The sequence below is a fragment of the Corapipo altera genome, unplaced genomic scaffold (genome assembly GCF_003945725.1).
Source record: "Corapipo altera isolate COAL_440 unplaced genomic scaffold, ASM394572v1 101, whole genome shotgun sequence".
Taxonomy (NCBI): Eukaryota; Metazoa; Chordata; class Aves; order Passeriformes; family Pipridae; genus Corapipo; species Corapipo altera.
Window position 1 is genome coordinate 1,228,111 of NW_020884984.1, and position 17,401 is coordinate 1,245,511.

Genomic DNA, 17,401 nt, shown 5'->3' on the forward strand with positions numbered 1-17,401 from the left:
TTCAGCAGTACATACATCAGTCTTTCTTTTTAAAAGGAAGTAAGGAATACTACATCCAGGCATATCTGCCAGGAAACTTTAGGGGACTTCAGCCAAATTGCTGTCTTACAACACTAACACTTTCAAAAAACTCAGTGCAGATTGTTAAGTAAAACCAGATACAACTTGTGTTTACACTGAGATGCTGTGGTCTCGGTCCCATGTGCATTAGGCCTTTGTTCTGTGTCCTATAGTGGAAACATTTGAAGGGGAGGTGGAACCACCAAGTCCTAGATTCATAGCTGAAGTAAGAAAGACATTTTTATGTGGGTCAACTGCTTCAGATTCTGAGGCTGAGCCATAATTACAACCATTAACTTTTACTACAGATGTGACTCATCACCCTGAGGGCTGCTTTAAGAAACCAGCTGTATGTATAAACCTGCATTTTCCTTTGCAGGCTAATGTGGTGGGGCAGAAATGTAAGTATCTCATTCCATAAGCCTCTGGTGGGTGGAGTTCAGTGGAGTGCTCCCTGCAGGGGGAAAATAGGAAAGAGAAAAATCTCTTTCTGTTGAGCTGCTTCAGGAGGCAGGGTGAGTTGGCAGGCTGGTAGAACAAGCTGACTTGCAGGCTGCAGTGCCAGCACAGTTAATTCCAGTCCTGCAGGGCTGAATCAGCTGCGTTGCTGTTGGTCTGCCACATTATCCTGCGCTTCCACAAGTACTCTTGACTTCATTGGAATGGCACAACACCATCCATCCTGTCAGAGCAATTCCCATATTGGAGGGGCTGGATCCTGCATGTACAGTACCTGGGAGACTGGACAGTCATTTTCAAAGCCATACACACAGTTTTAACTTTGGAGATTGGAATCACTTCTTTTATTTATGTGCTATGCCCGAGCTCAGCCTGGCCTTGTTCTGCAACTGGAATTCTTACCCTGTGTGCAATTCCAATGTGGATATGTGAGTCGCCTTGGAATTTACATGATTATTCACTTATTATTTGAGGTGCTGCAAAGAAAAGCCTGTCATGACTTCATTAGTGTGCTCGCTTTTACAAAAACCTATTAATTGTAGAAAAGTTTGAGCATACATATGGGATACAGCGGGTTTGTAAGTTCAAAATACCGGTATGGATTATTTCTTACGAAAGATAAAGCTGAGCTTATTTAAATTGCAGTTAGAGGCACCAGAAGTGTAAAACTGATTCTATACAGCGTATTTATCATAGGATTTTTACCCTCAGAAACAGAGCATGCACCTTTCCTCGTTTGACTTCTTGCTACTCTAGACTCTCAAAACCGAATGTATCTTTTCACTTGAAATATTTTATCTTCATTTGATTGCTTTCTAAGGTCTTTTTCAAATTAAAAATGATCATACCCTCCTCTCCTCCCTCTCCCCAAGAAAAGACCAGTGCAGTAGATGGCTAAACCTGTGGTGCTTGTTCCAGAATATCTTTCCTTGCACTCTGGTCTGTCATACTGTGTGCCTTATGGCTAAATTGCTTCTGTGTATTTTTAGTCAGTCTTGTGAGGTGTTCAATTAGATAAACATAAGAAAGATTGTAGTAAGTATAATGTACCATACTTTTGATCTCTGCATTTAAGTGTCAAAATTGAAGCTTCTTGTGCAGCATTAAAAGCTTCCCTTTTCAGTTTTGAATTTGTAAGGGTGTGATTGAACTGTGTTGTTAGCTGAAAAGTCACTGTGTCTTATGTTGGGGTTTTTTTGTTTGTTTGTTTTAGGGAGTATTTTAAACAAAAAAAGCTGAAAGATGGAAAAACAAGTAACTCCACTTGCTAGGATCTCAGGACCCCACTGAAATGCCAAAAGTAACAGTATTTTGGTTTTAAGTTTACAAATACTAGATGACTAAACTCAGCAACAGGCTGTGTCTTTTGTTTATTCTCAGTCTGTAAGAGACGGCTGGTAGAATTTAAGTGTTTAACTCTAAGGGTGCACTTCACAAATTGTGTGGGAGTCATCCTGGGTCCCTTCTTATCTAAAACTCCTAAATGCTTGGAGGAAACGACTGCTGCTGTATCTTTATGAAAACTGAGACATTCCTGCCTTCACTGTAGGCTCAGTGTGATGGTGTGGTATTTACCGTTCACTACTTGTGAGCAGGAGAGTGCTAGAGTATGGCAGCTATTCTGGCTTCATATGAGGTTTGTTATAACCAAGTGACAGCAGGTTATTCTAATGCAAAATTGGTCCAGGCAACATCCTCGTGACGCTTTTCACATTGAGGTCCATGGTACACCTCTGATATTGGCAGTGTCTCCAAAGTATAGCTGCTTGTCATCATCTCATTATTTTTGCTGCTTTCAGTTCAGCTGGGTATGTGCCTTGCCTGGTGTTCCAGACCCATCATTTCAGTATCATCTCCTAAGCACACAGATTGAGCAGTTTTATTCTCTGGCAGATGTACCATTCTGTCAGTTATGAAATTGTACCTGCCCTTTTACCTAGTTGGCATGAGGCAATAACAAAATATTCAAGGAAGTTGCAGTGTACTTTACAACTTGTTGAAACCAGAACAGATTTGCACCTTAACAGTCAGCAACACAGTTCCTATGACAAACCCAGATCTCTGTTTTCACTTTTAATTCGAGAGCCTTTGCATAGCAGTGCCTGGGCTGCTGATGGTCTGCAGGGTTTGATTAAATACGTAGTTGAGGTGGGAATCAGCGTGATGCTTCTCAGTTCTAGCTACAGAATTGGTCTCCAACAAGGCAGGCAGGTGCCCAGTGTATGGCACTAAGCACGGCTGTCTAACATCTGCTTGGCACCAGGAATTGGCCCAGGAGGGGGTGGAAGTGTAGAGCTTGTTATCTACCAGTCATGTGGACTTTGCTTGTGCTTGAGAAGGATGTTCTTTTGTCCTGGTTCAGCCCTCTCACTCCTTCCCCTTTATCCTTTCAGTAAAATTTTGGCTGCATAGCTTTGGGCATAGCTTGAGGTTCTTCATCTAATCTCCAGAATCTGGGAATTGGGCTCCTGTCTCAAGAGCCAGACTGCTTTGACAACTAGATTCTTCTCACAGGCATGGCCAACTAAGTAACCTGCATGGCTAATGAGCAGCCTGGAATCCTCCAAACAGTCCTGCTTAGGTGTCCTGCTTGCACAGTGGAATCTGGCAGGTTGCTGGTGTCCATTACCAGCCAGAGTGGAATCCTACTAAGCTGGACATACCTTGCAGTAGATGAGAAAGGGCTTGAAAAAGCACAGTGTATTAGTTTGGTGAGGATCTGCAGTACACACAGGTGTGTTAAAAGCCTTCCTGTATGTAGCATTTAGAAACACTGGTGTGAAGGAGAAGTTTCCCTCTGCACCAGTTAATTGTTTCAGCAGGAATCTCTACATTTGCTATCCCTCGGTTACTGTCTGTACAATGTGCTTGTATACAACATTGTCAGGCCTTCAGAATGAACCTGTTTATTGTACGTGCTTTGATACTATTTAAGGGGTTTTTTGTGTCATTAGCTACTATGTTATGAAGGTTATTTGCATATCCGCCTGATGGATTAGGTTGTCATTCCTCCATGGAAATACTTCACTTGGTGTAGTAAAAACTATTATCTGAGTCAACCTTCCTAAATGTTTATATTTTTCATTTTGTCTTTTTTTTTGTCCTTTTTTTTTTTAGGGGCAAAGAAATCTGTAACTTACAGTATGAAGAAATTATATAAAATGACAAAGGGATGGTTAAGGAAGACATCTTGAGTCTTGACGTAGTATGTATGGGTAAATAAATGGTACTTTTTATTTAAATATTTTGCAGATGCCACTTTGCATACTTGAGAAGATTACAATGCATTTAAGAAGTCCATTCTAATGATTTACATGCCCAATTTTATGAATGAAATAGGAACTTTTTAATGGGAGAAAGTTTGCTGGTAATAGGGCAAAGGAATTCTACTCTGTAAATACTGAACTGTATTTTCTTCTGTACTAGAGCTTGGATTTTCAGAAACCCCTAGTAAAAAGAATTGATTGTACATATGAATGAAAACCCAAAGCCACTAATTTTCTATGTATTGCTAGCTTTATTTTCCAAAATACCCTCAGGCTCTTTCAAAATAATCAAGTTCTTTCAGGGACTTATGGAACTGGAGAGCCCACTGAATTTTGTGTAGATAAGAAACTGTCCTTTCACATTTCTGCATTGACAAGTTCATCCTTAGAATTCTTCTGAGGATCCTCACTGGATGCTTCTGCACGGCAGACCTTATGGAAAGGACATTTCTTCCCACATGTGACATTCTGAATCCAAAAAACTTCCACGGTGACTTTCAGTGTGGGAAAGAGAAATGAGCAGCTTGTCGGGTGTCAGGTTTCAATCCTTTCATAAAAATCCTTTTATGAGCCTGAGATGAAAACTGCCCAACTCATGGCTCAGCCTTGTCAGAAGAGCCAGAGTTGGAGGGAAAATCGTAATTCCATGGACCTGCTTGTGCAGACTTATGAAATATGTGTTGTTTGGCAAAAGATTCTGTCAAAGCACTTTGAAGTTGGGAATATTATGAACAAAAGCACATATTGTTTGATTCCTTGATTTTATTTTTTTTTCCCCTGAAAATACTGTCCACAAAGGTGAAACTTGTTTTCCCTTTAAAAATTAGCTAAACTAAAGAAAATTGGAGTTTTACATAACGTGTCAATCGTGCCATTAAAGATTGGACATTTCTGGCAGTTTTCATGTGTGGTGCAATAAATTTGGAGGATCTTTTGTAAACAGAATATTTTTCACACTCAGGTGGGTTTCCTACTGTGGGAAGTTTATCTTATTAGAAATAAATTGAGACAAGATTTAATTTTGTTTGTGAAAATGTCAATGATAAAAATAATTTAATGGTAAAAAATGGAAATAAAATGTATCTTTCCTGATTAGCATGTATTTTTTTTTTCTTGTGTATTATCTGATCAGTAGGGTTATCTCAAGCTACATTCAATTTAGTGATCTCACTTTAAATTATTGGAATGAAGTTATCTGCTAATTATTTCCAGGGAGCAGTTCAAAGCATGAATTTAAGAAAGACAACAGAAAATATACTATTGTATGTAATACGACTCATGCAGGCTTACTTTAATCATAGGACAACTTTAAAATATTGATTATTTTTAAATATTTGAGTTTGAAATTTTAAACCAGAGTCAGGAAATAAATGTGTCCCCTTTTTAAAATTATTATCTTGAAAAATATTATTCCTGTGAAATCGTAAAGAAATTACTGTGAAATTTTCTAAGGCCATAGGTAGATTCCTAAAACTTTGCATTACCCATTGGTGATAGATCCAGAATGTGTGAGCCAAATCCCCTCAAATGTCCCTTTGCTGATATTAGAAGGCTCATGACCCTTTTTATGGTGATGAAGAATGCTTGTATGTGTGGTATTAGCATTCCCTGTCCCCCCTTACTAATGGAAGAGGCCAAATTCCCCAACTTGAAAAGTTTACCATATAAGAAATGTAACCAGGGGCTTTAAGCCACTGCTTAAATAAACTTAACTTGGGTTTTGGCTGGATTTTTTTGTTTGCACAAAGAGGTTCCTTTGTAGATAATCTAGAAGTCTTTTATACATAATACATCCTATCCACCTTAATATTAACCTCATATGAGTTAATTAAGTGAGGGCTTACAGTAGCCATACCATTTTTAACGTTTCAGCATAAGCTCCAGTGAAAGAAATCTGAAATCAGATGTTGACTTGCTTAGGTGTGCTCGGTGGGAAGCTCTTAAGAACAGAAAACACTGATCCCAGTGCTAGAAACAGACCCAAAGATACAAAGCTTTTGGACAAATGAACAGCCTGAGAAAAGATTCAGGATGGAGCCATGGTCTTCTGAATGAAAGAGTTACCAGGTAAGAAGTGAGAACTGCCTGGTTTAGTCATCTAACGAGGTGACAGCTTTGATTAGTTGGTCCCAAATGAAATGCTCTGTAGGAAAACACTTGGGCACATGTGCAGCAGCATAGACAGAACACTGATTTTTTATCTGGTGTTAGAAAATTTTTAGTAGGGTCCAGGGTAGTATCTGGGGAGGGAAGGAGGGAGGGAAGTCCTCATCTGTGAAAGTCTTAGGATACAAAAAAATTGGAAAACTGAAATTGTCAGCACATAAATTATCCTTGTAGGAAACGGGGCAATTTCAAACATATCCCTCTGCATAAGTAGTTAGCAAAAGTATTTATCGTATTTATCTTTCGTAATTTGTTCTTTTTCTTTGAGGCCTGTGTGGGAAGGGGTCTAAGAGAGCCTTCGCTCCTTCCAAAGAAGAGGACACCAACCACTGGTGAGGATTTGTCCTCGACAAATTCAGAGAGATCATTCCTAGCGAACCTGTATTTTTCTGTGTGAATTCTGTTCCTCTAGTCAACTTTTGGAAAATGAAAACTGTAAGCAGAAAAACGGAGTTGGTTTTGTGTTTTTAAGAAGTGCCAGTTGCTGCACACTGGACTGTTAGAAATCTATTCCATATACTGAATACATTACCAGATAATTAAGGCTAACAACTAAAATGTTATTGCAGATGTTGCCTCATTTATTTCTTCTTTGTGTCCATAAATGAAAATGTAACTATTGCATTTCTGATTCCCATAATTCCCTCAAGGATGCAGGCTTTACTAGGCATTGCATAGAAATCTACAGGCTGACAGAAAACAAAAGGACATCTGTGGTGCACAGATGGAGCTAAAAGTTTTCCATAGAATAAGCAATATGACCAAATTAAGAAAAAAAGAGGCAGTGGCAAAACTAAGACACTTAGATTTTAATAAGCTCATTCCTTCCTCCTGTAATAGTGGAATGTAGTGAAGTTTTAAACATCATAAGGCATTCTGGGGAGTAATATTGAACAAAACCATCCTGACGAACCCGTGCACTCTTTTCTTTTGTTTCCTTAACACAAAGAGGTGAGACTGGGGCTTTTTAACCTGGTTAAATAACAGCACCACAGGATAGGAAACCATAAATTGTAACTGCTTCAAGCACTGGTTGAGAGGGGTCATGTGTCATAAGATTGCTCAACATCTGGTTGAGAATTCCTATTAGCAGAGCATTTAATCACATGCTTGACTTAAAATGCATAGGTTAGCACTGTTTTTGAATAGGGATGTAATTCCTTTTTGACATAATGGCAACATATAGCTTGGCCTTGAATCTACAGGAGTAAAAAAAATTGTACAAATCCTTGATGTAGAGAGTTGTACAGTACAGTTGGACATGGCTGACCCCCTCCTGGGATACAGCTGCCACATAAGTAGAGGCTGGATTCTAGCAGCTCATTCACTCTGGTGATTTTTATTTGTTACCTTGAAGTTGTGGCTGTTTTCCCTTCTGTTGAGAGAGGATGCCTTGGAGATATGTGTGCACCAGAACTTTAAATAGAGTATCTTGTGGGGGTGTCTTGTATCCTGAGAAGCTCAGTGTTTCTCCTTCTCTGCAGTTTCTCACTATTGGTGAGTTTGGGGAATTTTTTAATGATGAAATGCAGTTGTAACTCTAGGGAAGCATTTGAAAGAGCAGCTTTCTTTAAAAACCCTTAGTAATACAGTCAAAGATAATGTCCTGAATATTAAAGTAAGACACATTTAAGAGTGGGTTTGGCGTTTCAGAAGCTGCTTGCTGCTGAAATGGTGCTTCAAAACATTAGAAGGCAAAGACAAGTCTGTGATGTGAGAATGAGTTGGCCTCATTCCTGCAGTGAAACAGCAGTCTTCATCCTGCACCTTGCTAGCTGAGCAAGGGCATTTATTCAAGAAATAAGGTTCTCCTAGAAAAAAAAAAAAGGTAACGTACTGCTTGCTATCTGGCAGCTAATTAACCATTTTTATGTACAGCAGATGCTGTGTGGCATCAGGCCCTCCCAACCCTTACACTGTTTGTCCTGCCGTGGATTGCTCTGCCCCTCTACAGGTGTTACTTTACTGAAGTTTGCCTGTAACCTGAGCTGGTCATGTTTGTCTTACATTGCTGGATACCCCCTGCGTGTCTTGATTTGGCTTTATGAACTTCCTTTGTGTACAGCACTATAATGGGTCGCTTCTTGCTCTTTGGAGAGAGTTTTGCAAATCCCAGTTTAATAGTTCCTAGTTCACTCCATCTGTTGATACATTGCCAGTATCTGAGTCTGTGCACTAAATCTTTGAGAGACTTATCTTAAGTCCTTCCTCGTCATCCATATAAGCTGAAATCTTCATCTGTATTCTGTTCTGTAAATCATTTATCTCTCTGCCTTTTAAGAAGTGGCCTACCTTTCCCCTTGGGGCCATTGGTCTTGAATGTATTTATTTTTTTGGCAGAGTGCCATGAATGAATCATAGCCCTGAGCAGCTCAGCCTGGGCTCCTCTCCATTGTTAATAGGGAATACTTGGGGCAGTTGTTACAACGCCTTGCTCTGGGAGACTTTTAAGAGAAGAGAGATTGATTTCAGACTTGTTAGTTGCTTTTGATGTTCCTCAACAGTATGTGGAAATGATTTCTTACGGTTGTACAGCTGTAATGCACTAAAATAACTCGTGATTGTTGAATGGGAAGTTGGTACATGGGAATATGTTACTAACTCTTTGTCCTAATGAGGCGTTTGCTCTTTCACAAAAAATAGTCACTTTAGCTTTTCATTCCATTTGTAACTTTCTTGTTTATACCTTCCTGCTCCATTTCCATACTGCTTTATTGTTTCTCTTCTTGACTTAATTCTCAAGTCTTTCATTCTGTTCTTCGGACATCCCTCTTTTTTGGTTTCGCTGTCCCACATGGATATTGTTTCATACTCCCTCCCTCTTTTTCCTGTGTAACAGTGCTTTCATTAAAGGCAACCAGGCAGATGATTTATTTCTGATGTCTTAAAAGGCTTCTTTGTAATGAAGAGCCTGGAGCCAATCAAACCACTAAGGATTTCCGTAGGTGAGTCAGCAGCATGGGCCTGACTGGCTCTGAGACCCACAGTGCCCACAGTGAAGTATGGAACTATCTCATGCTTCAGAGGGAATGAAGTAGATGACAATGGGAAATCAAAATTTGACTGGATACATCACCATAGATTCTGGTTTCCACTTCTTTGTTAACTTGTCCACTGTTGTGAGCAGCCCATTTGGCTAGCAGTGGGTTGTTTGGCTGCTCCTACACTTTGGATTTGGGCAGTGCACAGAGCTGTAGGACACAGTATGCTGACCTCCTCCATCAGCATTTGTGGGATGTGTTCTTTATCACGTGCACATTTCCCATTTTCCGGGTGTTTGAGCAGTGAGTTTCTCCAGCTGGTTGGCTGTAGGACCCCTCAAATACCACCTATATTGAGTGCACCTGACTTAGTTTTAACTGCAGAGCCTGTATTTCTCACCTGTGCTTCAGGGAGGCTTCTCTTTAGATTTGGTTGACCTTCAGTGTGAGGGAATTGGACCAACAGATGGGGAGTAACAGCTGCAACCTGACCATAAACAAGGTGCCTGTAGGTTAGCACACAGCTGAGGAAGTGGGATCCCTTTCTGTTAGAGGGATGCACTTTGGAGTATTCCAGAGCTTCCTGATGTTTGCAACAAAAATCTTTGCCAAATTGGGAAGATAAAGATGGATCCAGAGGCCAGTATTCCTGGGTTGCTTAGGGAACTGAACTGTGAGGTCCTTGTTCTCCACACTGAGGTAGTAATGCTACATCCTGTTCTGACTTGGGAAACTTCAGAATAAACAGAGCCCTTGGTGAGTGTCCAGTGGAGGGGGATCCAAGCAGGGTTGTGACTCATGCCTTTTCCCAGCAATTAATTTAAAAATAGAATTGACACTGAAATATGCTTTGAAGGTCAGAATGCCAGGTCAGTGTGTGTCTGATAGTTTTTCATGGGTAAGGTGTTGATAGAGGATGAAGTATTCTTCATTTTCAAATTCAGTTCTGCTGGCCTATATTCTGTGTAGAAAATGAATTTTCTTTGTATTATCTACTGCAGGAAGAAGAGACATTACCTCTACATAGGTATTTTCTGGCATATTTTTTGTCTGAGTGAACAGCTGCTCTGTCACTTTTGATACTGTGGTTTCACAAAATTTTGCAGTGACCTTATTTACCTGTTTTTCTAGATAAAAATTTACATCACAGTTGCTAACTGATCCTGAACTTAATGACTGCCTTAGGGAGAGGCAGGAATCACTTTACTCTTGCACATTTTAACCTCTTACTCAGACTGGTTAAATCAGAGATGTTAAGAAATGGGTTAAATTTTAGTACATGTACAGGAAGCTTTGGACTATATACATTCTGAAATTATTCATGAAAGCTGCAAATATTTTAGTTACACCTTCAGTAGAACTTTCATGTCATTTTTGACTTCACAATTCAGCATTCTGCCCAAACCTTTTCATTAGTGGTAGGTGGCTATTTTGACGATTATGCACATTTTTTTCCTGAGAAATTGAAGTTACTGCAGCTGTAAAGGCAACTGACTGAAACTTCATGCAAGTGTCATGGCTATAGAGGATTCCTCCTGCTTTTGAATTTGAATAGAATTTAATTCTTGGGAGCTTGCAACCACAGGGGACAGTCTTTAAAAACAAAACAAACCAAAAACCGGTCATAACACTATGTCTTTTGGTTCCTTCACTTGCTTTTGTTGTACTGTGAGATCTGCTCTGAAAGACTCAAGCCTGATGTTTAAGATACCTCCCCTACTGGTTAAACAGGCCAAGTAAACGGTAAAATATCTCATTTATTTAATTAATTTGTATTACTTCTCTACATGGAATCTATCTAGCTCTATGAAATACTTGGTAAATTTGAAAGGTTCTGCTCCCACACAGAGGATTATTTTTTTAATCTGTGCTTCCTGCCAAAGCTTCTCCAAACCTTGGTATCGATGCATGAAGGTGGTGGTGGGGGGGGGGCTTTGTTTGTGATTTTGGTTTGTTCTTTTAATGTTGCCATCCTCAAGCTGTCTTGCTCTTACCAGTGGTGAAATGTCTGGCTCACTCCTTGTATGAGACAACAGTGAGAGCCAAGAAGTTTGGCTCCTTAAAATGTTTTGAAAAGTGGTGCAGGACAGGGGGCAGAGCTGACATAAAGCAGCCTCCCAATGTCTGTCTCATGATATTGTCACAGTGCTTTGGCATTACAGCCTGGGGCAAGGCTTTTGAAAATCAAATTATTTGCACAATAAATTCTAGACTATTTCTTTTTTTCTTTTTCTTTTTTTTTTTCCTCTGTTTTTTCCTCCCCTCATTGCCTCCCAACTCTGGTGTTGGGGCATAAATCCTAGGTGGGGAGATGGTACACATTTTGCACACTCCTGGTTAACTTTGAGCCTGCATCCTTGGGTTAGACTTGCCAAGCAGAAGACTGAGTCAGCAGCAATTTCATAGTTTGAAGGTGAGTTTGTAAAGACAACAGTAGATGGTCACTGTGCTTAAAATGCTTACATTTTAAAGTGGATTATATTTAAGGGTTGTACTTGCACAGGTGCTTTTAAAGTAAAGTTCTGGGGTTTTCTGCTTTTCTTTTTGTTGTTTAAAGAATGTCTCCTCTGTTCCTTGTCTAGAGTTTGTGACTAATTTTCAGTATAAAATCGAAAACGTGTTACCTGTATTATAGAATCATTTAGGTTGGAAAAGACCTCCAGGATCCTTGAGTGCAACCTTTGACCAATATGGTGTGATTCCATGACACATGGACAGCTGACAGATGGATATTCCTAAGGGCCTAGACAGTCTCCTGGTGCCCAGTTCCTTTAGGCAGGCATGTTACTCTTATCCAGTCACCTACTGCTGGCTTAGAAGAAATTCAGGTGACTGAAGAACCTTTCCTTATAACCTGGAAATGTATGGAAATTATGTAGCTTACAATAAGTTAGTGTGGAAACTCAGAAAAACAGATTCACATCTTATCATGAATTGCAACCAGTCCATGATTTTAATGATCCCAGTGGCACTAAAGTTTCTCTTGACCCATTTGAAAGGATACAAATCTAATAGGGAGTTAAATCTATTATATGTATGTGTTTGTTGCACAAGAAAAAAGTATACAGTAAAGAGGTTGCTTTGAATCTTTATCTACATTTGTGTATCATGGTTATACTGACCTTTTTTTTACACTGAGCTCATCATTCAGTCTCTCTGTGAACCATTTGTGGTCTTTTTATCAGTGTTTAACAAAACTTGGACAAATTAAAAACAGTGGGTGTGACCAAAGGTTGCTTTTAATTTGTTAATCTGACACTCCTTTATTTTTAACTTTTTTTTTTCTCAGCTATCTTGACTGTCTTCATCTTATGGGAACATCCATAAGGTGGAATCTTTCCTAGAACAAAGCAAGCAAAAAGTACCTGTGGTTAAATGTTCTGAAAGAACAGAGTTGGTGGTGTTCATATTTCTGTTTTAGTCTGAAAGTATCTCACTGTTTGCTTGAAGATTATGCTGCTGTTATGACCCTGCTCCAACTGAAATTACTCTGTCTCTTTTAATCTGCCTTTGGATGATGAGGCAGACAATTATGAAGAGGACAAGCTTTGTCTTGAAGCAGGTAATAAATAACCATCTTCATAAACTTACAGTTTGGATCAACTTGTCTGTCTGGAATTACTGCAATTTAACACATTATGGTCTAATGAAATAATAAACTATCTTCAAAAAAAATTTAAAGTGTCTTTTTAAGTCTGATGTTCCACAGTGCTTTGGATTTTGGGTGTGTTTTTATATAAGGTAGCTTTGAGATGCAGTGCAAATGAACCCAGATTTTTGGAGGGAAGAGTTTTAGATTCAGAGCTTAGGAGTGTCAACATGGAAGAAAAGATGTTTGTTACAGAGGCTGCATAATTTGTGTGTGATAAAATGTGTTTTGAGATATGATTTTAAAAGCTGCTGTCATTTGGTGTAAAATCAACCTGTTTTATTAAAAGAATGTGTGGATAGATGGAAGCATGCATTGTAGTTGTACTGACAGAGATTGGGAAGCAATGACATGCCTTACTAAGCTGACAAGTAATGGTGTTTTGTGATAGCTTTGGGAAAAGTGTTTGCTTTTGGCACCAACTTAATCATCTTCATGCAAAGTTTGGTATGTCTTGGGCTTCTCTTCAGACTGAAGGTAACTTCATGCATTCCTCTCTGTTGTAACAGACATTGTTGCTGTTCGAAAAACTAAATGAGATTGCAGTAAGAAACTGGAAGAACTTCCATAAATTCCTCTCTTACATGCAGTGATACCACTTGGCAAATTACTTCCTTAGATGGGCACCTAAAGAAAAAGAAACCATCTCTTTGTAGCTCTACACTTGTATTGTTGATTGAAGCAACACACAACACGTGCCCCCTGCTGCAAGTCTTAGAAGCTGAAATCAGTCAAAAATAGTTTACCAAACCAGGCTGGAGTCCCTTTGCACATGGAGCACCAGTGGCTGGTGAACACTGCAGACTTTCACAGTAATGAGGCTATTGCTGTTGGGACCCACATGGAGGGAGGTACTTGCCCAAGGCATTTTTAACCAACTCTTGGTATGGTGAAAATTGTTTTATTTTCTTGGTTGGTCATGGACCAGATGTCAGGCTTTATTTCAATAGTAGTTACAAGATTAATGTTTGAGTAGGGTCTGTAGAACTGGGCCATCAGATCTCCCTGCAGACTGCAACTGCACTTGCTAGTATACAGGTTTCCTCCTCTGGTTTCAGGTTCTTTCCTTCTTCTATACTAAAAAGAAGAAAAAAGTGTTAAAACACTTTGTGAAACAGTGGTAACTCTCAAAACATACTTAGAAATGACTTGGCGGCTTTTGGTGCTTGTGAAATACTGGTGTCTCTCTGTGCCCCTGTGCTAACATATTGTTTGAGGAGCTCAGTGGGCCTGGGGGATGTGGCAGATCTCTGTGTGACTGGCACATCCACAGCAGGAGAAGTCGGGAGACATCGATCCTGCGGCACCTGAGATGCACCGGCAGGAATGATCCCGGCTCCCTCACGCAGGGGTTAAATCTTCTGTTGCAGTGGCCATACCGTATGGAGAATGTGACTAATTTTTGGTGATTAATACACATTTGGAATAGGAGTAGCAACTGGAGTCTGTCCCAGGATTTGCATCATATCTTAGGTGCCTTACCTAAGGCTTGAAGCACTACTTTTGTTTTAGTTCAGCTAGGAACCCTCAGCTGTGTCAATCGGTTTTTGGGTTTCAGCAAAGTATATTTTTGCTGGTATCCAAGTCAGCAAAGAGCCTTTGATATCATTCAGTTAGAAAGTACATGCAAAAACGAAAATAAATTTTAACAGCCAAGCAAAACAAAATCCCATTCATCACCCAAGGCTGGGTTTGCTTTACTGGTTTGTGAATTTGCCTTTTGAGTGGCTTCGCTGAACATTAGCCTGTGTTGAACTCAGCAGCTTCAACAAGGTTTTCTTATGCTGTTTTCGAAGATTTCCAGTGTTTGACAACTTGCCCTTCATTCTTTTTGTTTTAACGAGTGCTTACAGCTCACTTCAGTGGGGAAGTCTGTCTGTCTGCACCAGCAGTGTCTGTACGGGAATGCACAGGGTCACTGTTCCCAGCAAGCTGATGTTCCTCAGACTCTTTAGATGTTTAGTAAATATCCTGTTGTAAAACTTTTGCTGGGAGCTGTAATAGAATATCCAAAGGATGAAAAGCTGGTTTTGACCTCTCCTTTTTGAAGCTCCTCCTCATCCCAGGAGCTCTGTGTCATTAAACAAAGAAACCCTTCCCACCTATTCCCTCCAGCAGTTATAAACAAGAGTGGCAGACTTTTTTCTTAAAGATGCATATTAAAAAGTCTGCAGCAATTAATTCTCGTGATGTGTACCAATGTCTAGTTCAGATCTTTTCCCAGTGCCTGTGGTTTTGTTTTCCGTATTTCATTTTTTTTTTTCTGATATCTTTTTTTTCTTAAGTTTTAGATTATTATGACTAGTATTTTTCCAAATATTAGATCATCAAAATTCTGTTCTTGTTAGCTGGTAATGAAAATATTTTTCAGTAGTCTATTAAAACAATATTAATTTTTAAAAATATAAATATTACCATATATTGGTATAAATGTCATAGACAAAGGTTTAAAAATATGTATAAAATTATGTTGTTTATTATTATTATGAGACTATATGCCTTTCAGTTTTTTAGCAACTGAAATGTTTCTATTAGGTATACTGAGTGTGTGGAGTCTAAATCTGGATTTCATTTAATGTTTGGAATGCATTTTTGGCTAGCTTTTGGTGGCCCGAGGATCTCATGACCTGTCCGCGCAAGGATATGAAAATACTTCAGTGTCAGCTATTCTTGCATGATTTTGATAGACTTTTAAATGGGAACTGGACAGCACAGGCCCTTCATGGGATCTGAATCTTTCAAGGAATCCAAGTGCAGGGTGTGTGGGTTCATCCCCGGCCGTTCCCTTCCGTGCAGCCTCCCACACCACTTGGCCAGGCTGCTCCTTTGGCTGCACCTCTGGCGACATGTGGGAGCTGTGCTCCCTCCACCATTTCATGCACCAATCCCAGTTTCAGTATCTAAAATAAACCTTGCTGTGCCTTGGTACTTTTTTTTTCCTTGAGAAAACACAGACAGTTGTGCTGCCATTTATATACTTATGCATTTATTATAATAGTGTGTGTGTCTGTCACACTGAGGGGAGGAAGAGCTGGGTAGGAGAAATACCATGAGCAGAATTCCACTGAGACATGGCATTTCTGTTGCCCTGTGTTCTTTTTGGGTTCCACCACAAATCTGCAGACCTAAGGCTTTTTGTGGGGTTCACATTGATTTGAAGTTGTGTCAGGGCAGGGTTAGATTGGATCTCGGGAAAAGGTTCTTCCCCCAGAAGCTGTTTGGGCACTGACCAGGCTCCCCAGGGCAGTGGGCACAGCCCCAAGGCTGCCAGAGCTCCAGGAGGGTTTGGGGCACAGGGGGTGACTCTTGGGGATGGGTCTGGGCAGGGCCAGGGGTTGGACTGGATGATCCCTGTGGGTCCCTTCTAACTCAGCACATTCTGTGATTCTTTCCCTTTGCAGTGCACTCCAAGAGCTGCCCAAAGCACCCTCAGATCCTTGTGAAGGTAAAATGCAGAATTATTGGACCTGTTTCTCTACATGACAACTGATGTTCATGTGGACACCAGAAGATCAGTACAGCACTTTCCCATTACTGTTTTGTAATTAATTTCTGCAAATTAAATGCCTGTTGCACAAACAGCATTCCCAGGTTCTTCAGAGTGCATTGGAATAGTCTTAGTTTGGCTTCTGAGAAGTGGCTCTTTCAAATACACAAGCTGTTCCAAACCAGTTAGTTTTTGATAACGTTACTCAAAACAGGCAAAACGTGCTCCTAAATTGCTTGAATCTTGGGAATGGCAAACTTGGAATGAGTGCTGCTGCAAGGCAAGGGGAGTGAGGATGTGCTGGTGTTCGGGGAGTGCTGGGATGGTGAGAACAGGTGTGTTTCTTGCTTTTCCCAGTAGTCCAGTGCTGAGGGACTGGATCGTTCTGGCTCTTGGCAGACATTCAGACTTTTTGCAGTTGCACGTGGGAGCTCCTGCTCTGGAGATGGAAGAGTACGAGAGCGATTCGTTGACCATGGCGATGGCTCAGCTTTAGTTTCGCACACCTCTGACTGGTGGCAGTTCCTCCGGCGGCTGAATGAGTCATATCGAGTGCAAGAAGGGATTCTGTAAAAATCTGCTGCGGTACGAGCAGTAAACAGGAAACAAAGTGACGGATCTGTTCAGACCAATTATCGTCAAATTGTGTGGAATACGTGGACGTTAGCCCCCCATCCCTCAGCCCGGCTGTAGTACGTTACCTCAGGCTCTGAAACGCTTGTTCCTCGTCATTTGTGCGCGTGGCTGCTCAGCCGGTTTGTGAGATGCTGAGTGACGGCGCGTTTCAATTTGAAACGCAAGTGGCGCACTTCGGCTTTTAAAAAAGTGCGTTGTGAAGAGAATTTTTTTATTGTTTGCCTGTAGTTGCAGAAAAGCTTTTTAAAGCAGAGTCGGAGTCAAGCAGGCACAGACTGGCGGCGTTGTACCCGCTCCCTCTTCTCCACTTCCTCGGTGTGGCGTTCCCGGCTTTCTCGGGGTTCGAACCGGTGGCCCTTCGACCTCGGCCCCCGCGAGCCCCTCCCCGGGGCGGGGCCTGGCGCGCGCGCTCCCTACCTGCGAGGATGTGACGTCAGCTCATCATTACCCTAATTATGCTGACGTCATAGCGGTCTTGGCCAATGGGACCGCCCCGCGCTCCCCACCTGCTCGGCGCAGAATTCCCTCATTCCTGGGATTCCTCCCCGGGCCCGCGAGCGAGCGGGGTCAGCGGGGCCAGGCTCGCCGCGCCTGCTCCGCTCCGCTGCCGGGCCGCAGTGCCGCCCCTTCCCGCCACTCCCGGCCCGGCCCGGCCCGGCCCGGCCCGCGGGCGCCGCGGCCGCGCTGCCGCCGCTCC

General features: G+C 41.1%; 1 protein-coding gene and 1 long non-coding RNA gene across 9 annotated transcripts in view; one reads left to right on the forward strand and one right to left on the reverse strand.

Annotated features, from left to right (window-relative positions):
* The window catches only part of TAMM41 (TAM41 mitochondrial translocator assembly and maintenance homolog), a 28,332-nt gene extending 15,725 nt beyond the window's left edge, over positions 1-12,607 (forward strand). For 4 of the 8 annotated variants that reach the window (XM_027666026.1, XM_027666022.1, XM_027666027.1 and 1 more), the window contains 2 exons: positions 11,211-11,345; positions 12,222-12,607. In XM_027666026.1, the coding sequence (XP_027521827.1) occupies positions 11,211-11,338 (128 nt within the window). In that variant the 3' untranslated portion in view covers positions 11,339-11,345; positions 12,222-12,607. Of the gene's footprint in view, positions 1-3,033; positions 3,254-3,636; positions 6,373-11,210; positions 11,346-12,221 lie in introns of those variants that run through there. The other 4 variants (XR_003531386.1, XM_027666024.1, XM_027666023.1 and 1 more) reach the window with 4 other exon arrangements.
* Positions 12,608-16,112: 3,505 nt separating this feature from the next.
* On the reverse strand, positions 16,113-17,096 carry LOC113958039. Its single transcript, XR_003531388.1, has 2 exons — positions 16,770-17,096; positions 16,113-16,648 (listed from the first exon to the last, which is right to left on the reverse strand). It is a non-coding gene; the product is annotated as an uncharacterized LOC113958039 (long non-coding RNA).
* Positions 17,097-17,401: the final 305 nt, after the last annotated feature.